At 38.0% G+C, this 25,080-nt stretch overlaps 1 protein-coding gene across 1 annotated transcript in view; it reads left to right on the top strand.

The window, feature by feature from the left end:
- The window catches only part of Ipo9 (Importin 9), a 358,080-nt gene that overhangs the window by 221,057 nt on the left and 111,943 nt on the right, over positions 1-25,080 (top strand). The window contains exons 13-14 of the mRNA XM_090372279.1: positions 9,210-9,288; positions 22,872-22,952. Of these exons, the coding sequence (XP_090228405.1) occupies positions 9,210-9,288; positions 22,872-22,952 (160 nt within the window). The remainder of the gene's footprint in view (positions 1-9,209; positions 9,289-22,871; positions 22,953-25,080) is intronic.

Here is a 25,080-nt window from a genome sequence, read left to right as displayed (position 1 = left end):
TCGCCAGGAGTCCGGAAACTGCCCTTCAGTAAAGATTCTGTTATACAGAAGGAGCAGACAATCCATAGATTTTGGTGAAAGATGTTTAATCATTTCATAATGGATGCCATCTGGTCCAACGGCACTTGCTTTGGAAAGAGCGAGGGCTCTTTTCAGTTCTTGAATAGTGAAATCCCCGTTGTAGGGATAAATGCTCTTAGATTTAAAGTTAAGTGCCTGTTTTTCGATTTTATATTTCAGGACCAGGAACTCTGTGGAGTACGAGGATGTTGTGGAGATGTTAGAGAATGTTTCCCCAAGAGCATTGGCTATTGCAGTTGGATCTGCAATAGCGCATCCATTATAATCTAGGATTGAAGAAGGGTGGGATGTATATTTTCCCTTCATTTTCCGGATTTTATCCCAGACTACCTTAGAGTTGGTAGACTGGTTAATAGATGATGTAAAACGGATCCACAATTCCTTTTGACTCTGACAGCGGATATATCGTGCTTTGGCTCGTGCGCGTTTAAAGGCTATAAGGTTGTTTATGGTAGGATATCGGCGGAATATCCCCCACGCTTTGTTTTGAGCCTTTTTTCCTGCTGTGCATTGTGAATTCCACCAAGGTTTAGGAAATGGTGGAAACCGGGCAGATGTTTTTGGAACAGCATTCGCAGCTGCTTGGACAATATTTTCTGTGATGTACTTAACCGCATCATTGATAGACTCTTGACTGACTGTGCTAAGATCAAAATTTGCCTGATGTTGGAAGGCAGTCCAGTCAGCCTGATCAATCTTCCACCGTGGTAACCTAAAAGGAAGACATGGTCTCCCACTGTGTAACAAGGTTATCACGGGGAAGTGATTACTTCCGTATGGATTCTCCTCCACTTCCCAAGTGAGTGAAGGGAGTAGAGAAGGGGAGCAGATAGAGAGATCAATGGCAGAAAAAGTACGGGTAGGCATGTGGAAGGTGTTTGTTCCAGTATTTAGAAGGGAAAGGTCATTGTCATTGAGCATACGCTCTATGACTCGTCCCCTTCCATTGATGTTAGCACTACCCCACAGGGTGTTATGTCCGTTAAAATCCCCGAGAAGTAAGAAAAGGGGAGGCAGCTGCGTGAGAAGATCATCAAGGTCTGCCTGGGAGATGTCAGTCCCAGGTGGCAAATAAATGGAGCACACAGTTAATAGAAATCCCACTGAAAGGCGAATTGCAACAGCCTCTATGCTGGTTGTAATTAGCAAGGGCTGCACTGGGGTCTGGTTACCCACAAGGATTGCCCCTCCCCCATGTACAGGGCCATCTGCAATTCTATCCTTTCGAAAAAATGTGATGTTGTGCATGGTGGGATCATCATTTGCCTTTAGATATGTCTCCTGCAAGCAAAAGCAAACTGGCTTGTGCTTTTGCAGGAGGGCCTTGATGTCATCAATATTTCGCCGGAATCCACGACAATTCCATTGTAGGAATTTAGCCATTATTTTGGCTTGGTGGGTCCATCAGGCGGCTTCCGAGGTGCTGAGGGCTTACTTTTACCAGTCTTGGATTTATCTTTTTTGGGGAAGAATGGACGCTGTCCCATGTCCATTTCCTCCTCCGCAAAGAGTTCCAAGACTGAATCTTCGGGTACCTCCTTCTGCTCGACATCCATCCTTTCTTGGGTACTAGGGGGGACTTCCCCTTTCTTATTCTTTTCTTTCATAATTACCTTTGTTACTTGTGGAGCATTAGGAGGTACCGATATAGGAGTGGCAGCTGATTGGTCCTTTTGTTCAGGTTTTTGAGAACTTAAAAGATACTGCGCGATGGGAGTGAAAGACTCCTTTGGAGGAATGGTCATGTCCGTCTGAGTTCCGATGGAACATCTCCCTGCTACCTTCTGGGCGTAGGTAGGTCTGTTGATATTCAGGGGTTTCACCGATTTCCTTGCCTCCTGGTATGATATGTTAAGCTCTGCCTTCAGCCGTTGAATCTCTTTTTCTTCTTTCCACCTCTGGCATGCTCGTTAGTAGGCCGGGTGTTCGCCTTCACAGTTAATACAGGTGGGTTTTGCGGCAGAACATGCTGTTGTTTCGTGGTCCTTTGCACCGCATCGAGCGCATGCAAGGACTCCACGGCAGGCCATTTGAGAATGTCCATACTTCTGGCATTTAAAACACCGTAAAGGGTTCGGAACGTATGGACGCACTGAACAGTTGATGTATCCAGCTTTTATCTCGTCAGGAGGTTTAGGAGAGTTAAAAGTCAGGATAATGCTCCTGGTTTTAACAATCTTTCCATCCCTTCGCGCAGTAATTCTCTTGACGGCAATAACTCCCTGGGGTTTTAATTCGGAGCAGATTTCCTCCTCGGTTACGTCGAGAAGGTCCCACTCCAAAATGACACCTCTCGATGAATTGAGTGTTCTGTGTGGTGTCGCTGTTATAGGGATTCCTCCGATTGATGTTACTCGGAGTAGATGTTCGGATTGCCTATCATTTTTAGTTTCAATTAAGAGGTCTCCGGAACGGAGCCTATTAACTGATTTGGGAGAACCTGCTAACCCATCTAACTCTTTCTGTATAAAGAAAGGTGACATTTTACCAATCGGGTTTTCATTGGTGGAGTGCATGATTAGAAACCGCGAGATAGGCCCTGATGGTGATTCAGTCCGCTGCCTCTTTGAAGCAATAGTGCTGTCAGTGTCTATATTTTCAGATAGGGACCAGGTTGGGGCCCCTGAAGAAATAAGTTTATCAGGATTCATTGAGGTTTTTATATTGTTCAGTGCCCGGGCTCCCCACCCACCACGGGGCCCAAAGGGACGCCCACTACCCGGCATGCAATAAATGCGCTCGGGAGTGGGACGCCAGGGCTACCCAGACACTATACCCGCACCGCCGCCAGCCTGAATCCTGTCCCTCGGACTATGAGGGTAGATGCGTGGCATTGACACGGTTGACCCTCGCAGGCGAGCCTACTAGCCGATTGATCCTAGCCGGGCCTTCCAGGACCACCCATCTTGTCGAAGCAGGGGCCAAAGTGGTGTATTGAAGCTGGGCCCCTCAACCACCAGGATCCCCCTTTCCGAATTTCCACGGGTCGCAGCGCACGGCAAACACGCTGGATTCCATTGATGTAAGCCTGGAACCTGGGCTGTGGGGGTTGGATCCCAGTGATGCTAGTCTGGAAGTCCAGCAGCGTCACTGGGAGGTCCCCTCACCACGTACAGGTGCCCACGTCGAGGGGTATGTATATGTGTGTGTGTGTATATATATATATATATATATATATATATATGTGTGTGTTTATATATATATATGTATATGTGTGTATATGTATATATATATATATATATATATATATATATATATGTGTGTGTTTATATATATATATGTATATGTGTGTATATGTATATATATATATATATATATATATATATATATATATGTGTGTGTTTATATATATATATATGTATATGTGTGTATATGTATATATATATATATATATATATATATATATATATATATATGTGTGTGTTTATATATATATATGTATATGTGTGTATATGTATATATACAGATAGTTCCCGACTTTACGAGTTAATTTGTTCCTAACATGCACCCATAAAGTGAAAACTCGTAAAGTGGGAATTTATTTCCCACAGGCGTAATGTTAAAAACAGGGGTTACATTCTCAACAATAAAATTTGACCATAGTAATGTTGAATAAAGGTCAACAAATCATTAGTTTATGCTTAAACAATGATTTATTTAATCAAAGAAATGAAAACATAGCCTTTAAAATCAAGCAAATATGGTTCTTCACTCATTGTTGACTCGGCACTTGTTGTTGGTTTGTTGGAAGCAAAAGGAGTCAGTGCCGGATTTCCCATTAGGCACTGTAGGCACAGTGCTTAGGTCCTAGAGCCTGTGAACGAAGGGGAAAAAAAACATTTTCGAAAATCATTTTCTGTGCATAATATTTCTTTGCAATTAACTCTAGGAGTTTCGATTCAATACGCGTACGCTATCTAGCAACTGTTCTTAAAACTAGAAGAATAGAAGTAAGTGATGGTCGCTCTGTCAATTGAGTTGGTTTATCATTTACTGTAGTTGAAACTTGGGTCATTTATTGACATATTCGCACTCAGTGTTAAAAATAGAAGAAACATCCCCCCCCCCCTTTTAGCACATTTTGAAATAAAAGTGCCTAGGGCCTACAAACACCAAAATCCAGCCCTGAAAGGAGTCGTCTTCTTCAGAAATGCTTCAAGAGTCATTTGTTTCCCCAAGACAGTGTTCTCTATTCTTTGTAAATTTTGCAACAGCATGCATAAGCATTTTTTAAATCTAACAACTGTTCTAGTGCACTTGAAATTTAAATCTTGTGACTCAAATCTCAGTTGCTTTTTATGTGTGTTGAAAAGCTTCATCAAGTCCCTTGAGAGTGAAGGAATGAAAAGGAGTTTTGGCTGTCAAATCTTCTTCACATTTTTCCATTTCAAGAAGTCTTCATTTGTGAGCTATCCATTGTGTGTTTGAAGCAGATCAGTGATGTCAGTTGTAGAAACCTCAACAATTGGTTAGCAATATTAACGACCACTTCCGCTTCATTTTGCATGATCTCTGCTGGTTCTTGAAATCCTTCAAAATTATCAATAAACTGATGACAGAGTTTATTCTAAACACCTTTCATGTTCTTATCTGTAATTTTGTCCCAGGCTCATTTTATTATTTAGATTGCATCTAAAATATGAAATTCTTTAAGAGTTTGACCTCCCTCCTTATTTCTGTCCAAAAAACTAAATGCATGCACAGTAGTTCAGTATTGTATAGCTACGCATGTGGTTTGAAATGTCATATTTTCGATTCTGTTGATACCTGAAAAAAAGAACTCGTAAACCTGGGAACTCAAAGCAGGAACTGCTTGTGTGTATGTATATAATGTACAAGGTGTGACCAAACGTTTCCAAACTGGGGCAATAAAATTTAATCTTTCATTACTTACAAGTTGGCACCATTCCCAACACTTCTCTCACTGTTTGAAACATCTCTAGAACACTTGTTTTGTGATTATGTCCAACACTTTCTGCGATTCAGCTTGATTTTTTGTGATGTCTTGATCTTCATCCTTTTCACTGAATTTCCATTTTGGGAAGAGGAAGATGTCTGGGGCCCAGTTTGGGAGAATAGGTGGGGTGCAGGACAATCGCCATTTTGTTCCTGGCCCAAAACTGCTGAACCAACCAAACCATGTAGACTGGTACATTGATGCAGAATCCAATCCCAAGTGCACAGTTTGTTTGGGCATTTTCTTCCAACATCCTCCCTCAAATGCTTCAGGATCCTGATGTAGAACTGCAATTTACAGTTTGAAGGCTCTTCTGATGAACCGACCGAGTTGAAGGAAACAATCAGCATGCTCTTGATATTTGACCTGATCTGACCTACCTTGCCTTTTTTTGACATGGAGATGGTAAACTTTTCCACTGGGAGGATTGCTGCTTTGTTTCTGGGTCGTAACCATAAACCCAGTTTTCATTTTCATCCCTGTTGCGACTTTGCAACAGAAGTTTTGTCCTTTTCGGCCTGTGTTTTTGTAGGTCCCTGCTCACATAACCTAAATTTTCAGTTAGTGTGTCAGCATTCCTGTACAATAGGTCTAGAATGTGAGAAATATTGTTACTTGTATGCTGTCTGTCCTGACAGATGATTTTATGTACTTTTTTCAACATTTTCATCAGTCCAACTTGACGAACAACCCGAGTGTTCAAAATCCTCAACTGAAGTTTGGCTGCCTAGGATACATGAATACCACTGAAAAGTTTGTGTTCTGTTTGAAGCATCATCACTGAATGCTTGTTTAACCATTTCATAAGTTTACATAGCTGTTTTTCCCAAGTTTATGAGAAAGTTTGATCCAAATTCGCTTTTCCTTATTGTCTACCATCTTACTCGGCTACAAAGATCACAAGACACTCAACAGAAACACTTAAACACAAGTTACACATAGCACCATGTCGTATCGGCTTAAAACTGACTACCTAATTCACAAAGAATTAGTTCAGTGTTATCTAACTGCACATTGTTACTGAATGTGGTTAGCACTCCATGCAACCCAGTCTTGAAAACCTTTGGCTTGCACTCATGTATACCTATCTTTTATTGCCAACCAAGAAAAAATACGGCACTACTCTGACACTGCATTACTAGAAGAGTTTACAAGTCTAATAATAAAAATTGACAGACAATTGATGAGAATGTTCTCCATTAATCTCCTTTTGCAGTGTTGATAGTTTATCAGTAATAAACTGTTAATATAAAGATTTTATAATATATGCGTGAAAGTTTTTGACTTGGCACATTATGGCCTAAGCCAGCTGCTGATGCACCATAAAAATAACCAAAGAACCAACCAAGCATATGTGTGTGAATAAGTTAGTTTTGAGGTCAAGGCTGGATTTAGAAAATCTCCCATTGTTTTTAAATGGAAAATTATCCAATTTTTTTGAAATTTCACAGCTCTTACTGTGATCTGTACTTCATGGAATGCATTCAGCCGGTGTTTTCAAATGCTCTGACCCAAACCTGTCTGATAATGCAAAGTGAGAAATAGCCCTGTTATGTTGGAACCAGTAGTCTTCACTTATAGTCGAGAGTAGCAGATTAGGTATAAACCTGTCTCTTAACATTGACAAATAATTATACTGGTTGATGGTGGAATTGAAGAAAGAAAGATGTTTGCTTGTAAACTTAGTCCAAACCATGACATAAGGAGAATTATCTTCCTTCTGGGTTGTCACTTTATTCTTGTCTGGTGAGCACAGTTTCAAGAATTTTAGTTTTTGAAATAGTAAGATTTTTTGTCTTATCTCATCATTCTAAGCTGTAACAGCTGCATTATAAACCTTTAAGAACTGATTTCTGACAGGTTTACACAGAGATGTACCACTATTTTTAACTAGTGGTACATAGAATCCTACTATGAAATTGTTGCAGTAGCTTTCATCTTTAATTATTATTTAATTTTAAAAACCAGGTTTTTGAATTTTTGAGTGCCTGCTTAAAAATTCACAAAATTTGCTTATTAGGGATATATTCTCTTTTATCCTTACTAATAGCAGTTTTATTCAAGCAGTCTGTTGTGCAGATGTAGATAGGAAGTGAGATAACAACAGAATAACAACTTTGGGCAGTGTGACTTTTGTGTTTGTTTTTATGTGTATATACAGATGATGATTTCTAGAGATATTAAGACATGCTCTAGTTATTCCCAAATTCTTTTCCAAATTGTTTAATTAGTTATCTAAATTTTTATAAATCCTCTGTTTATCAGTGCAGTAAAGCATTATGTGTGAAGGCCATTCAATAAAGAATGATCTTAATTTTTCATGGCCAACCATACTGCTTGCTATTTCTAGCTGAGCTGTGGAATTTAAGACCAAACCAAGGTGCATCACATAGCAACTATGCAGTTGACTCATGCACACAGTGTAACCTTGGTGGTCAGTCAAATTTATGCCTGTTCAGTTTTGCCTACATAACAATGGACATGACACATGATTTACAGTATCCTGCTCCCAAATTTTGTTTCCATTTCAAAAACATCAGCTGAAGCATATGTTTTAAGAGACTTATGGTGAATCTATGCTTCACCACAAGTGTAAATGCACAGCTTGCAGGTGGTTTAGAATGTGTAAAAATGGACATGATTCAATCACAAAAATCTGTTCCTGGCAGTCCAGGAGCTCCAACCACTGCTGTCACCATAGAAACCATTAATAATGCTTCTGTAATCGTGACAGAAGATCGTTGTATAACAGTAAGGCAACTGGCAGAGATGTTGAGAATATTAGTAGGAAGCACACACGGTATTCTCCATGACCATTTCATATGACATGTTTATGCATGCTGTGTCAAGACTACTCACACCTGAACAATAACAAGTTTGCATAGAGATTTGTCAGGAACTATGACGGATGGTGATTGAAAACGGTGTAGTTCTTTACAAGGTGATAACAGCAGATGAGACATGGCTTCATTTCAACCCAGAGAGTAAGCAGCAAAGCTCTGGAAGTCTACATCATCGCCAACACCAAAAAAAGGCAAAAGTTGTGGCTTCTGCAGGAAAGGTTATGATCATCTCTGTTTTTTTTTTTTTGACATTCAAGGAATGGTTTACCATGGTTGTGCCATGTCATGCAACTATTATGGGACCTTACTGCAGACTGTACTGCACACTTTGCAAGATAACATTCATTGCAAATGAACACAACTGCAAAGAGCTGGGAGGTTGCTGGATAATGACAGTGCGAAACCTCACATTGCTCATACTGTCATTGAGTACTTAATCAGCATTAATATCAAATGTCTTCCTCATCCGTCCTACAGCCCTTACTGTGATCCTACAACCTTACACACTGTGATCTCCCCCAAAAAAAGTTAGAGCTGCATCATCAGAAGTTGTAAAGACAGCAGAGGTGACTCACGAATGCATATCAAAAAATGCTTCCACCATAATTTTGAAGAATGGCAGAAATGTTGTATTAATGCATTTCTTCAAATGAAGACTACTTTTAAAAGGACCATCAAAATATCGATGATTAATAAAGGTATGTTTTAAAAAATATATTCATTTTTGAACAGCCCTCATATTATATCTGCACAATTTAAATACCTTTCAATGCATATGCTAGAATAAACCCTTCGTGTGCTTCATTCTTTTTTCGTGTTCTCCATCACAGCTGCTTTTTCTTGGATAACCCACAGAAAGATTAGTGTTCTGTATATTAATTCCATTTTCTTGGGTGTTGTTGAATATAGCAAATGCCATACACTAATAAGGCAGCAAGCTGCCACTGTTCATAATTAGTATAGTGCAATAAATTCTTCAAGTTTCTTTTTTTTTTTTTTTTTTCTCTCTTTACAAAGCAAACATTTACAGAAAGAAGAAAACCATATACTTCACATTAACACATGCATTCGACTTATATTAATGAACACTGTTAAAAATAAAATGCACATTATTTAGATCATCTGATTTAAAAAAAAAAAAAAAAAAAACTCAGATCATCTAAATAATGATTTCAACTGTTATGCATAAGCAATAATGTAGTTTGGTCTCTGATGTGTATATATATATATCTTGAAATTAGAGTTTAATGATCTTTATAATATACTAGATTTATTAAGAATGGATTTAGCATTGGAAGAAATTGTAATGTTCTAATTTGTTTTCATAGTTTCTCCTTTTCTTCATGGTCGCTGTCTCTGGACAGCAAGCAGATATGCATTGGTCATGAGCCCAGATCTGATTCAAAGGTATAGTTTTTGTGCATATATTCTTTCATTTAATTCTTGGCTTAAGCATCTTGAATGTCATGATGACACTGGGAAAATGAAACTTATTTTATGCACCATTTGTATACTGTGAGAATATAGTTATAAAATGTGAGAGGACCAGAATGTCTTTGTAACAAAGACCATAAGTGTAACCCAGTTTTGTAACTTACAGTGATAGTTTTTTTTTTTTTTTTTTTCAAATTATAGCAAAATTCATGATTTTGTACAAGGAATGGTCTATTATAGTAGGGTATAGAAGGGTTCAAAAAAAGTTCTTATTCTTAGACATACAGGAAAGCTGTTGTGATTATAATGCCATTATGATTTCCTTTTAATTTTCAACATTGTCCCCAACTACTACAGTACACTTCTGCCATTGATGCTCTAGTGTCTTAATCACATTGGAAACAAAATCTTTATCTTGGTCCTCCAACCTTGCACTCATAGTTGCGACCACATCGAAGTCAGAAGCATATCTCTTCCCACAGATCCATTCTTTAGCTTGGGGAACAAATAAAAGTCACTAGAGGCAAAATCTGTATGCGGTGGGTGCTGAAGTAACTGAATCCTGCAGTCTGTATGGCATCACAGTGTGGGAGGAGTGACTGGGTACATCGTTGTGAAGGAGCAAAACACCTTTTTGCATTTTTCCAAGATGCTTTTCCTTGATAGTGTTCCAGGTAGTTAATCATGATGGTGCCTTGTGTATCCCAAAAAACTGATGCCATCACAGCTGATGGAGCAGCACGGAACTTCTTGGAAGGTGGAGAACATGGATGCTTCCATGTTAGACTCTATTCTTTAGCTTCTAGGTCAAAGTGATGAACCAGTGTTTATTCTGTTGTAACAATCTAGGAGACCAGAAATTTCTTGGATTCTCATGAAGCATGCTCACATTGGTGAATGCACATTCGTTTGCATTATGCCTTTTGCTTATCTATGAACATTTGTGGAATCCATCGAGCATTGACATTTTTCATCTTCCAAGATTTTGATGGGATTATTTCGACACTGCTGATTGGAATGTGTGCAGAATCAGCTATACACCTAACAGTTATTCGTCTGTATTGCATTACAACCATCATGCGTGATGGTTGATGCTTTCCTCAGAAGTGGATGTGATGGGTTGTTCAAAACAATCTGCATCATCACACGATTCCCTGCTACAAAGAAATTCTCTGTGCCACTTCACAATTATGGAACATGCCTTAACCCACAATGACTGCACCATATCAGCATGAAACTCCTGTGGGATATTCCTTTCAAAGGCATATCTTATCACCACCTGTAGTTTTTTTTTTTTTTCTCCATTTCAAAAATTTTCTACATCTTAGTTCACAGAATCACTCACAAACAAAGAAAAGAAAGAAGGATATGTTAAACTGAGATTTGGTACAGTGATGTACAAGATATACTACATGTTATAAAAATACTTCTTAATCATATTCATTAGAAGAGGATCGAAACGAACATTTTGAATGCCCCTCGTAATTAACAAAATAAATTATGTTAATTACATGAACATAAATTTATTATATAGTATTATTTGAACATTTTCTTTTTCTACCAGTGAAATTATACTAGTCAACATGTAAAATGTTACAAAAACACCCAGTCTCTACTAATTTTATGCTGCTGAACATGAAAATCATTAAAATTTGTCGATTGGCTCTTGTTTTCGAATTAGTTGGGGTCTCATATTAGCAGGTTACTCTACATTATCAACTATGGTTCTCAGCAAAACGCATGGCAATGGCACAGTTTCAGTACCACCACGCTCTTATCACGTGATTGGCAACTGTTGCCTCACTCTGCGTTGCGTGCCTTCAAACGCATCTTCAATTTGGTTGCAGTAAACCTTGAATACAGCTAGATACTGGGTGATTTGTTCTCTGTGAGATTCTTACTTTTCGCACAATATTTGTGTTGTGTAAGATTAATATGCCCCGTAATTGTGTGAATAGTCTGGATGACTTCTGTTACATATATGGTGAAGTCACGTTAGCTTCAAGAGAGTGTCCCTTAACTGGAGCTATAAAAACATTTTATAGCTCCATTTTATAAAAACATAAAAACAGGCCTGCTTCTTTTACTTTGGTGTAAAGTAGGCGACCAGAACAAGAACTATGCTCCACACATATGTTGCACTACATATTCATCAAAACTCAATGCGTTGGTAAATCAAAAGGGACGTTTTATGCCTTTCGCAGTGCCCATGATATGGAGGGAGCCAACAAATCATATCACAGACTGTTACTTCTGTATGGTTCCTCCTGTTGGGAAAGGGATGACAATGAAGAAAAAGTGGACAGTGACATACCCAAATATACCATCTGCAATTCGTCCCATGCCTCATGGTTGATTACTACCTATTCTTGAACCACCCAACCATTTTTCTGTACATTCTGGTAAAGATGAAGACACTGATGAACATCATACACAATGATTGATATACACAAAGAAGTACAGCAGTTGTCTACATCAAGGGATCCATAATTTTGTCCAAACCTTTAACCTTCTGAACCACATAAGATCACAGAAAGTGAGCTAAATGACCTCTTCAGGGATATCAAACTGCTGAAGGATAAGGCAGAGCTTTTGGCCTCGAGGCTACAACAATGGAATTTTCTGTGAAAGTGACAACATTTTGTACTCGAAATAAAGACTATGATAAAGTCTATCAAACAGAAGGTGACTTCACTATTTGTAATGATGTTGATGGTCTAATGGCAGCAATGGATATGAGGCACATTCCCAAAGAACTATTTATAATGTTTATGGCAACTATTTATAGACCCATCTGAGGTTATCCTTAAGGCTGTGTTATTACACAATGGAAATATGCTGCTTTCAATACCTCTTGCATATGCCGTCCACAAAAAAGAAACATACACGGACATAGAGAACATGCTCTTAGGTGTACCCTATCAGAAGTATGAGTGGCAGATATGTGGTGCTTTAAAGTTAATCGCCATTTGATTAGGACTACAAAAGGGTCACACTAAGTATTGTTGCTTTCTCTGCGAGTGGGATAGTTGTGCCAAGGTTATGCACTATGAGAAGAGGAGTTGTCCTTAATGAAAATCATTAATGCCTGGAATGAAGAAAGTAGCATTTGAACCTCTGGTGATCCAAATACAGTTTTACTTCCACCACTCTACATCAAACTAGGTCTCCTGAAAAATTTCATGAAAGCTTTGGAAGTGAATACTCCTGCATTCACATAATTTAAAGGGAAATTCCCAAGACTTAGTACAGAGAAGATTAAGGCAACCATTTTCATTGGTCCACAAATAATGCAACTTTACAAAGACTAATAGTTCGAACATGTCCTTAGTTATAATGAGAAATCAGCATGGGAAGCCTTTCAGACTGTTTCGACTGATTTTCTAGGAAATTTTAAAAGCCGGCAACTACAAGCAGCCTTGTGGAAGATCTCTTTACTTACGAAAAACTTGAATGCAACATGTCACTGAAGATGCATTTCTTGCACTTCCACTTGGATTTCTAACCACCAAACTGTGGTGCCATCAGTGACGAACATGGTGAGCACTTCCATGAAGACATTACAGCAAATGGAACAAAGATACAAAAGCAAATGGAGTGCTGCCACATTAGCCGATTGTTGCTGGATGATGAATAGGGATGTTCCAAAGCTGAATACAAGCGAAAGGTACCGTGTTTGATACAGGTACGTTCGTAGCTACATCTTACTGCCATATAAATAAAAAATACCTTATATAAATATAAAAAACTACTTTTTTTGAAAACAAGAGCCAATCTGCCATTTTAATTACTATTTCCATGTTTAGCACAACAAAATCTGTAAAGTAAACTTACTTTCAATCCCATAACAAGGTATGGCCCAAAATTTGTTGTTCAGTGTTATTAAAACAGTTCTAGTAATAAAATTGATAATTTTTTTTCTGAATGACATTATCAACAATTTTCTATGCCACAAATTGTTCCTAGTCATTATTCATGCCATGTATATTTTCTCCTCTGATTGAAACACACAAAAATGATTCTTGAAATGGCAAAATTATTCTCATTTTTTGACATTCCAAGGATATCTTGAGCAGTTAGTGTGGATAACACTTCATTGTTACTCTCAATACTGTTATTTCTCTTACATTTTCCTTGTATGCTAGACCTAACAATATCTATATATGTGAATATTGGTAAAAATTGTTGCAAAGGCCATCCAATGCAGTGTAATCATAGTATGGTTTCCATTGACAAACTCAGAAAGGACACAGCTGAAAATAGATTCTGCAGATTTATCTGCACAATCTGTTTTCATTTTGGGTTTTCTGCTTTCAGATGGTTTGTTGTTTGTTTATTTGATTTTTAGAGCATTAGCAACTAAGACCATATTGCTCTGAGGATATGTGGTGGTCATTCCCTGACCTTTCCGCATCCTCTGTATTTGGTAGTCACGGGCTCGAATCCCAGTCTAATCAAGAAGCGTGTGCTATTCACTGCTGCTCCTACCCACCTGGCTACGGAGGTGGCCCTTTCAGATGGGCAGGATTGTTGTAGAAATCAAAGTGACTGCACTTCTTGCATAAAAAGCATGTCCAGTGCTGTCATCCAGTCAGTGAAAATACTTGCTGTCATCCAATAAAAAATTAAGAGGTCAATGGCTTTGAACAGTTACCTAGTAACTATTCGACACCATCACTGTTGATTAACTCGAGACTTGAGGAATTTGCAAGGCTCTCGGGGGAAAATTTTTATCAGTGTGGCCTGCATTTGCAGGTAGTAGAATCTATTTTGTAGAGATGGTATTCATTTGAGCAAAGGTGGTGCAAGGGTTTTTGCCACTATCATTGGGGATACTTTGAGTTCAGGGAAATTGCTAGTTAGTGGGGAGAAAGGTAATATAGATCTGCATTTATTTGATGATATAGGTCAAAGTAATGCTTGCACTCGCCTCAAGAATTCTTGCTTGTTTCACAACAGCTGATGTTTATGTAAAAGGCTTTTTAGAATTTCTTTCTGTATTGCCTATCTGTAGAAAGGATTCTAGTGTTGTTGAAATCCCAAGTGTCACCACATTGGAAATCATGGAGGGCTGTGTTGGACTTTAGACCTGTTCGATATTATGCATCTTTTTTTTTGTGCTCTTTGATCCTGCAGTGTAGGCATTCGTATGACTCTCCTATATATGTAGCCCCAGACCTACAGTCTATTTTATAGATGGGACCTTTAGGATTGTTAGGGTTATTGTTTTACAATCTGCTAGATGGCTTTTGCTATTTTAGTGCTGACAGATGTATGTATGGTATACATATGGAGGTTCTGTTCCTGCTTGGGTTGGGGTTGTCTCTTTTATGGCTTTATTGATAATTGTAGAGTAGGGGTTAGCAACCTTTTTTGAGTGAAGAGCCATTTTTGATCTAATTAAAAAAGAGAGAGAGAGAGAGAGAGAGAATCCAAAGAGCCACACCTCAGCTCAAGCTGGGAGGAGGGGGCTGGAAGAGTTTTATAAGAAATGGAATAGAGTGGGAAGGTGTTTTATTAAAAAATATATATTTTTTGAAATATTGTTTATTAATACTGAAAAAACATAAACATCCAGGTACAAATTAGTGTGACTTTTGCTGCTGAGCTTCTTGAACGAGTCTCTCAACATCAGACAAGTATGCTGTTATTTTAATCTTTAAACATGCTGAGAGATGCATTGTTCATATTGTTTCTTGATTTATTTTTAATATAGTTCATGTTCAAAAATATTTGCCCTCAGAAATATGTTGAACCAAAAAACTGAGAAAAATCCAAACGCAAATATTTTAAAATTTATATACGTGTCTGGTAAGCTACTCCACGCATCAAACACAATTTAGTCTTGCATTTTCAACTCATCTATCGCCTCCCATTTTTGTAGAATTGCAAAGGCAGCCTTTTGCCTCTCCAAATCCTCAATTTAAGTTTTAAGGCATTTTAGTCTTGCACTCCACATGTCCTTGAATTTTCAGTCCTCTACCTCCATTTCAAATTGTGCTTCATGTGGGCTAAAAGTTAAAGAGCCACAGTTGCATGTTCAAAGAGCTGCATGCAGCTCATGAGCCGCAGGTTGCCGACCACTGTTGTATAGGATATCTGTTCTTTATGTCCAGCTTTGTTGTTGTTTTCAGTTCCTGTTGTAGATTATCTTCTTTACAAACTCTATAAACTCTTAGGATGAAGGACTTTAGAATGTCGTTTGTTGAGGAAAGGATGGAAGAATTTGTAGTTTAATATGATTCCAGTATCAGTGGGCTTCCTGTAAACTTCCATATATATATATATAGGAAGGTTTTCTTGTGAACAGGATGTCCAGAAAAGGAAGGTTGCCATTGTTTTCTGCTTCTATTTTGAATTTGATTTTTTGGTGGTGGTTGTTGAGAGCTTCAAAGAATTTATATAGGTTTTCTGTACCATGGTTACAGATAGCTATAATATTATCAACATACCTACTCCAGAATTTAGATTTATTCGCTTGGTTTTCCAGGAAATCTTAAAATTTTGCCAAAAATATCTCTGCCATGAGAGGAAAGATGCATTTCCCATGCTGAGACCAGAAATCTGCATATAGAATCCCCCATTGAATGTGAAGTATGGCTTTCCTATGGAAAGATCTATGAGATCTATTATTTCTGAGGTAGGTAGAGGCCTTGGGTATCCCAAAAGGATATCGAGGATGTCTATTGCTTGAAGGGGGCATGTTTTGGCTTCTTCCAAGGGTACGGTGGTGAGTATGGAGTCCACATTGTGTACTCCAAAATTTGAATATTTCTTGGAAAACCAACCAGAATAAACCTAAATTCTGGAGCAGGCATGTCAGTGACATTATAGCTATCTGGAACTGTGGTACAGAAAACCTACATAAATTCTTTAATGGAAAACAGTCACGTAACCTTTCACCTTTCTTTCACCAACTATATCAGCTCTGTGTAATTATGAATATCAATAAAAGAAAACTTTACTATTTAAACTTCTAAAAGTATTGGCGTTGTGTCCCACACACGTACAAAACATTTGGGTGCACACTTATCTGAGCAGTCTTAAAGCTGACTGATATGCCAAGCTGTAGTTTCATATTTTGAATCTAGAATATCTAATTTGATAAGCAATACTTTTCAGAATTCTTTGATGTGCTGAGTAAAACCTTGTAGAGGGCTGGATATAGCCTATATGGCATTTTCCCACCTCTGTTTAAAATATTACAGTAGACATTGGCATTCAGGCTTTATCGATGGCAATTAGTGGACCAAGTCCACACCACACAAAACAGGGCATAACTATCTCTGTGCCACTACCGACCTTCATTGGGCATATGCTGTAGACAGGTATATCCATCTGATGCTTGGACTGTGTGTTTTATCACATCATGTTCTGCCACTACTGCAATGACCAGCTTCCATTGGCTGCACCAGGATAGGAAGTGACATGCATTTCAGGAAACAGGTTTGATTTGTGAGAAACTTAGTGACCGTGATGAATCATTGTATGATATGTTTTTTTTATGTTTATTAGTGTTACACCTATCATAGTTCTCTTAAAGTACGTTCAGCTCACTGAGGGTGCCTTTTTGAAATTTCCTCTCACATTGAGTTTTGACTAACTGCACACTCTAGCAATTATAAATGGTCTGCCTGGCTTGGTTTGAATGGTCTTGTTATCTTCTGTCTTCCATTGATGTATCATGTTTCAACCAGTTGATTTTGGGTATCCCACTCTTTCTGCTATCTGGCAAATGGACACATCCACTATGTCATAACTTACTATCACTGGTTCACTAAGCCACAGTTGCTGATATGTTGCCAATGAGCCATTCAGCACTAAATCAAAGAAACAAACATATGAACAGAGTTTCTGATATGTCCAAAAACAAACTCAAACTTACTATTGCAGTTCTGTTCAAGTACATTCAGCTCACTGAGGATGTAAGCTAAGACAGATTATGAGAATCCTCTGACAAAGCATTCAAAGTAAAACAGCAAAGACTTATGCTTATATTAAAATAGAAGGAGGGGCTTGAAACACATTGGGCCACTTGATGACTATGGGTTAACTGTTGAAGACCCTACATAGGTTGTGGTCAAATTGAATAGGTGTTTTGCATCTACATTAGCCGGGTGGGTAAAGTGCCTGCCTGGCAACCCAAAGGTCGCGGGTTCGATTCCCACCTGGGCTTGGATCAAAGTACTGCAAAAACCTTGGAAGGTGCATTATGGCCACAGAAGCCTATGCGCCAACAACTACCAAAAAAAAAAAAAAAAAAGCATCCACATTCACGCATTAGGAATTCTTTAGGGAAGGGGATGCCAGAAGTTTATCAAACTCTAATGAGGAGCTAAATGACTTGGTGATAACTGAAAGGAACGTGGAAGAGAAATTGTTGAACATGGACATAAAAAGGCACCTGGGGTGGATGGAATTATCCAATTATATTAACGGCGGCAGCAAAATAGTTAAGCAAACCCTTAGCCTTAATTATGAGAGCATCCTTGGATTCAGGGGAGGTCTCTATAGAATGGAGAAGTGTGAATGAATCCCCAATTTATAAAGGGGGATCAAAAGGTGACATGAGTAATTATAGACCTGTTAGCTTAACATCTATTCCAAAGAAAATAATGGGATCATTGGTTAAAGAAGTGATACAGGACCATCTGGACAAGTATGCAATTATACTGCAATCACAGCATACATTTGTCAAGAGCGGTCTTGTCTGACCAGTCTGATAGGTTTCTGTGATGTAGTGACCAAGGAATTGGAAGCAAAAAATAATTTTGACATTGTATACTTGTATTTCAGGAAGGTATTGCATATAAAAGACTGTTGTACAAACTAGTGCAATATGACATTAAAGGCAAGTTATTGCTATGAATAAAGGGATGGTTAATTGGAAGATGACAGAGTAGTTTTCAATGGGCAGTGCTCCTCATGGACTTATGTTATTAGTGAAGTTCCCCAGGGTTCAGTGCTGGGAACATTGTTGTTTTCAGTATTTATCAGTGACATCGATTAAGGTATATCAGACTTAATGTTTAAGTCTTAATGTTTGCAGATGATACAAAGGTTGGCAGGGTGGTTAATGACAGCAGTGACTGCATGCTACTGCAACAAGATCTGTAAAAATTGGATCGATAGGCTGAGAAATAGCAATTGAAGTTTAACATTGGCAAATGCAAGGTACTGCATATGGCTAGCAGTAATCTCAGAGTAACTTATCAACTGTGTGGTACTATGCTCAGGGTAGTGGGGAATGAAAAAGACCTGAGGGTAATTGTGCAGGACATGAAATTCTCTGAGCAGTGCAGACTTGCTGCTAGGACAGCTCTCAGGTTTTTGTCAATGATATACAGAAGTTTTGCCAGCAGAGATAAGGAGATGATTATCCCTCTGTATGAGGCCATTGTTAGATTGAATCTTGAATACTATATACCTGTCTGGAGGCCTCACTTTAGGAATTCTGTAGATCTGCTGGAATGGGTGCAGAGAAGAGCAACCAGCCTAGTGAAGGGAACAAATGGATGCTCTTACCTGGAAAGGCCTTTTTTTGCAAATTGCAGTGTCTCAAGACTAGGCATGTGTGGGGAGATCCGATTGAGGTGTTTAAAGCCTTGATTGGATGGATTGATTAGGCTGAATGTTAATGGTATTTATTCTTCTATTTGGTGACAGTACACACATGAAGGGACAAAAATTCAAGTTGAGAAAGGATGGTTGCAGGATAGATGTATGGAGGTTTGCCTTCAGCCAGCAGGTGGTTGATTGTTGGAACAAGCTTCCATCTGTTTTTGTGGAAGTTGGTGGGTTGAATAAATTCAAGGAAGGACTAAACAAATTCTTGGAGGATATGGATGGGTGAACTGTGTGCGTCTTTTTTTTTTTTTTTTTTTTTTTTTTTGCTGATGCTATATAAGTTTGCTTTCTTGCATCTTTTGCCATTACTACTACATCATTTATAATATGCAAGCAGATCATATTCTTATCCTGTTCTGCTCCATTCACATTTCACTGAATATACATACCCTTTAATCATTGAATATATATATCCTTTAATGGGTAACCTTTCATGTGACCTCTGGAATTTATACTTTACTTTCCAGGCATGAATTGCCTGCACCTGAGAAGTAATGTTTAATCAGCGAATAACACACAGTGTAGTTGACAGTATCTGGTAGCAATACATCCCTGAAAGGTATTAAATAGTTACAAAATACAAAAAATCTCATTGCAAGAATTGTTCAGAATTGTCATAAGATAACTTAAAAATGTAAATGTTTTACTGAAAACATTAATTTGCATAAAAGAAAACAATATATAAGCCTTAAACAACTATAAGATTATACATTGTTGGGGCTTCAGTTTACATGGCTACAAATATTGATTAAAATGTCATTCTCTGGATCAACAACATCTGATTAGAGTAATGAAATTACAAAAAAACAGAGGAAACGTTTCCTTGTGGCACATTCATCATTTATATTTGGATTACTTACTCTCTTTAGTTGTGCAACATTGTTTGGGTCATGTCTGTAGATCCAAAGGGATATTGAATTGGATCACCTTGTTCAACACCCCTTTTGCATATCTAAATACCTGCATATCTCTCCATTCATGGTTAGAGCTGTCCATTAACAAATTTTTAAAAATATGATGCTGATTCTGTTGTACCATAACATTACCTTCTCCCCATGTAGTGGTTTGTCAATTATTCTGTTTGAGTTTCTCTGGTCATCACAGCACAATTTTTGCCTTTTGAAATTACCATGAAGATAAAAGTGGGCTTCTTTGAATCATAAAATGTAGTCAAGCTACTGTTAGGCATATTCAAGTTGGGAGATAGAAAAGTGTAAAATTCAGATGGATTTCTGAATTAGATCTTAACAGCTTTAGAATTGTTAGATCAAAAGCTTTAAATTTGCAAAAGGTTCACCTCAACCCACTCACACAGCACTAAGAGCAGAGGCTGAGAAGGCCGCCAAATATACTTGACTTGAAGTTGTTTAGATTATAATTTTTAGGAAAGACATAAGAGAGAGCTTTGTTCCAAAGAATAGAATTAGTGATAAAGTAAGGAGAGTTAGTCTGTTGAGTAAAATTTAAATGTGAGTGGATGTAGTAGTAGTGGCATGTGATGCAAGAAAGCAAGTGTACGAGCTTATGCAGCATCAGCCAAAAAAAAAAAAAAAAATCACACCATTCCCTCCAAATGCCTGTCCAGTTCCTCCTTAAATTTATTTAACCTATCAACTTCCACAACAACAGATGGAAATTTGTTCCAGCAATTAACCACCTGCTGACTAAAGGCAAATTTCTGCACATCTATTCTACATCTGTCTTTTATTAATTTGAATTTATGCCCCCTTAGGCTCGTAATCTGAACAAGTGGAAGGATCCCATCAGAATTCAGCGTGCTCAACCCATTCAAGGCCTTATACACCTCAATCAGATCATTGCACAGGTGCCTAGTCTCCAGCCACTGCATTTTGCAGAACTTAAGCCTCTCTTGGTAAGAGGATCCCTTAATTTCCCTCACCAATCTTGTTGCCCTTCTCTGTACATGCTCAAGCAAATTCACATCCTTCCTAAAATGAGTACTGGAAGCAGTATGCCTTGAGTACTTCCTCCAGACCTGTACTCAAGGTTTGGCCTGACCATTGCCTTATACAGAGGGACAATCACCTCCTTTTCCCTGCTAGCAAAATTCCTATATATCATTGACAAAACCCCTTGACCTGCTCTTGCAGCTTGTCTGCATTGTTCAGAAAACTTCATATCTGACTGCACAATTACTCCCAGGTCTTTTTCATTTTCTACCACCCTAAGTGTAGTACCACACAGTTGATACGTTCCTCTGGGGTTACTTCTACCCATATGCAGTACTTTGCATTTGTCAATGTTAAACTTCAGTTGCCACTTCTCAGCCCATCTTCCCAAATTTTCTAGTTCCTGTTGCAGTAGCACACTGCCATTACCGTCATTAACAACCCTGCCAACCTTTGTATCATCTGCAAACTTCGACACTAAGCCTGATATACCTTCATCAATATCATTGATAAATATACAAAACAACAGTGGACCCAACATCGAAACCCACTAATAACATTAGTCCACGAAGAGCAGCACCCATTGATTACCACCCTCTGTCTTCTCCCACTCAACCATCCTTTTATCCATTGTAGCAACTTACCCTTAATACCATTCTGCTCCAATTTGTACGATAGTCTTCCATGCGCAACAGTGCAAAAGCTTTCCTGAAATCCAAATATATGATATCAAAATTATTTTTTGCATCCAGTTCCTTTGTAACCACATCATAATATCCTATCAAATTTGTCACACAAGACTTTCCCTTAACAAACCCATGCTGTGTCTGAATTATTGCTGCAGTCTTGTCTAGATGATCCAGCAATGCATCTTTAACCAGCAACTCCATTATTTTACCTGGAACAGAAGTTAAACTAACTGGTCTGTAATTACTCGTGTCACCCTTCGATCCCCCTTTGTGAATTGGGGATACATTTGCACATCTCCAGTCCGTGGGAACCTCCCCTGAGTCCAAGGATGCTCTCATAATTATGGCTAAGGGTTTGCTTAGTTGCTTTGCCGCCTCCTTTAATATAACTGGATAGATCCTATCCACCCCAGGTGCCTTTCTTATGTTTAACTTCAACAATTTCTCCTCCACTTTGCTCTCAGTTATTAAAAAATCATTAAGCACCCTGCTACAATTTGATAACCTTCTGCCACCACTTCAAGCCTCCAATAAGTAAAGTGTTGGTATTGCACCGGTTGATGAGAGTCATCTACCACCTAGTACTGCCTGGTAACATAGAGGGGCGGCGTTCCTCCATGTGGTGTGGGCACCACACCTCGACCTCAGCTTACGTTGGTTCACACCTGGGTGATCACCCATCATGTACTTGTGCATGGAGGTTATACCCAGGATTACTAACAGTCCCACCATCGTGAAGATGCAAGCAAAGGATTTGGCTGTCACAGACCGTCCGGACTTCGCCGAAATTGGGTCCACTTGACTTGAGTGTCACCTGAATATCAGTTCCATCAGCATTTTAGTCTCCCAGGTATCAAGTACAGCTTGTCTGGCATATCTGAGAGAGAATGTCTGTGACAACCTCAAGGACCAAATTCTGCCATTTTCAAACCTTAATAACTCCTCATGTGTGAATGTAGATGCAAAATACTCATTTAGTTTGTTTGCTATCTGAGCCGGATCATCAACAGTCGAACCATCGATATCAAGTGGACCAATCAGATTCATCTCCTTCCTTTTAGAGTTTATATAAGTAAAGAAATCCTTGATGTTTTTCTTAGCATCTTTTGCCAAACCACATGTGAAGTGTTTAACCACACACACACACACACACACACACACACACACACACACACACACAGTTAAAGAGAGAAACAATTGTAATCATTAAATGGTTAAAAAATAAATTTTAAGGTTTGTAACAAAAGCAGCTAATTATGATGTTTATGATGTTCTTTCTGTTATCAGATTGCATTTTTATAGGAAGAATTTTTTTTCTATCTTTTACTAGGTTTCTCCAAGCAACAGTAAGTGGATTACAGGAATCACATCCATCAAGTGTTAGAGTATCTGCAGTGAGAGCAGTATGGGGGTAACTATTTCTAGGCAATACTAAAGTTATAGTAGCAAATATTTTGCTTTGTAGTGATTATGCAGGCCTGTAAATGGAGAATGGGAGTTTCTCTTCTAACATATTATCTTCTCTAAGGTGATTTCAAAATTGAAAAAAGGGAAACCTTATTTTCCGAATTTTATCTAATTTATCTTTTTTTATTTTATGATTCCTTCTACTTTAAAGGCACTGCAAAAACCTTGGGAGGTGCATTATGGCCACAGAAGCCTATGCACCAACAATTACCAAAAAAAAAAAAAAAAAAACTTTAAAGGTGGTACTTAGATGCCTATCCACTTTGGTATTCCTAATCACATGCCTCCAAATTCGAAATCTTCTGTTATCTAAATTTGAGTTAATTCCTTTGGCTCAAAAATCTCCCTTTCTTAAATACATTTGTTGTATTATTGGTCTGTTCTCCATAACAGTATATTGGTTTTGGTATTTGTTACCCTTCTCAATGGAATTTTAATCCAGAACTCTTTGGGTTGAAATTAATACTGGAATTTGAATCACATTGAGATGGAAAGAATCCTTAACAGCTTCTTCATCTGGAGCTGAGCGGAGGTGGAGGGAGTTGGATTCCCTGTAGGTTATCCCGTGCATAGATTTGAGATAATACAGTTTGATATTTGTATACAAAAATTTACCAGTATGCTTTTTTTTTTTTTTTTTACATGTATGCAGTTCATTCTCAAACAACTCTGTAGATAACATGGGCAGGTCTAGGGGCAACACTAAATTTAACTTGTCTAGAACCTTGGCAGTCCTAAAAATAAGGCCTCGGGGACCATAGACCAATACTATTGCATTGTTCTTCTAGGGTACCCCTGTGACCTTAAGGACTCTACAGTAGCCATGTCACTGCACTCTCAGTAAATCTACCTTGCTAATAAAACATCAAGTAAATGTTATTGTAACACTTTCATTTCCTTATATTACAGAACACAAAAAAAAGGTGCATTCAGTATGTACAATCAATTTTTTAAAAGTTACACATTAAATTAATTGGAAGAGAAGTGCTATGTGATTGATCATCTTATGGAAATGAATTAATTAAGCAGCACTAATATACCTTTGTAAAGACTAAGTTGTTTTATTGAGAATGTTATAGTTATATTGAAAGCACCTCATTAGAAACACTTAAACAGTATGGCAATGTTTTAAGAAGTCATTTATCATCATCAAACCTACAGGGTCTAGATTAATAGCTATACTTAGATGGTCATTCCAAGGATTAGTAAACATTTAGTTACAAAAATTATAAACATTATACTTCCAGTTTTAAAAAAAAAAAAAAAAAAAAAAAAGTGACATTAATATAACCAAGATTACTCAAGGGGTTTTTTTTTTTTTTTAATAGAAGATATTGATTGTGGTACAATTGCTTAAGTAGCTAAATACAGAAAATTATTACAAAGAAAATTAATCATTTACTGCATCTATACTAATAAATATGCTTCCATCATATGTGATAATTCCCTGTAAACAACAGGCAGTGTTCTTGTGAGGGTTACTGAACACATGTCAAATTGGGTAGCTGTAAATATTAAGCTGATTACTTCTGATCAATTTATATCAGGGATGCACATCATTTCTTTCCATTTAGCTCATCCTCAACACTTTTATAACAACTGTTATTATTTTTGTTTATAACAAAATTGTTTATTTGGAAAACTTCAAATGAAAAAGTAAGAGAGCAAATAATGGGGACAAGGAATGTTTTCATGTATGTGAATAAAAAGAAGAAAACAAATCAGATCAGACCCTTGTGTACTGAGTGTGGGGAAGCCTTCAGTAGCCCAGCTGATATTGCTGATGAATTGAATAGGTACTTCACATTGATCTTTACTGACAAAAGACTTTTCCTGTTGAGAGGCTGTGTGAGTGACACTGAACCATAATTAGTGAATTTGAAATTACAGGTGACTATTTATTAGAAAAACCTTTGAGCCTAAAGGCAAGTAAGGCTCCTGCAGTTGATGGAACGTACCCAGTGATTATGAGGGAGTTGGCCAGAGAGAGTGTTGAACTATTTGAGGTTAATTATGAGGGCATCATTGGGGTTGGGGGTAGATTCCTTTGGAATGGAGAAGTGCTAATGTAT

The sequence above is a fragment of the Mastigoproctus giganteus genome, chromosome 4, assembly GCF_048544385.1.
Source record: "Mastigoproctus giganteus isolate SK-2022 chromosome 4, ASM4854438v1, whole genome shotgun sequence".
Taxonomy (NCBI): domain Eukaryota; kingdom Metazoa; phylum Arthropoda; class Arachnida; order Uropygi; family Thelyphonidae; genus Mastigoproctus; species Mastigoproctus giganteus.
Note: the sequence above shows the minus strand (reverse complement) of the source record. Positions and strands in the feature narration are given on the sequence as shown.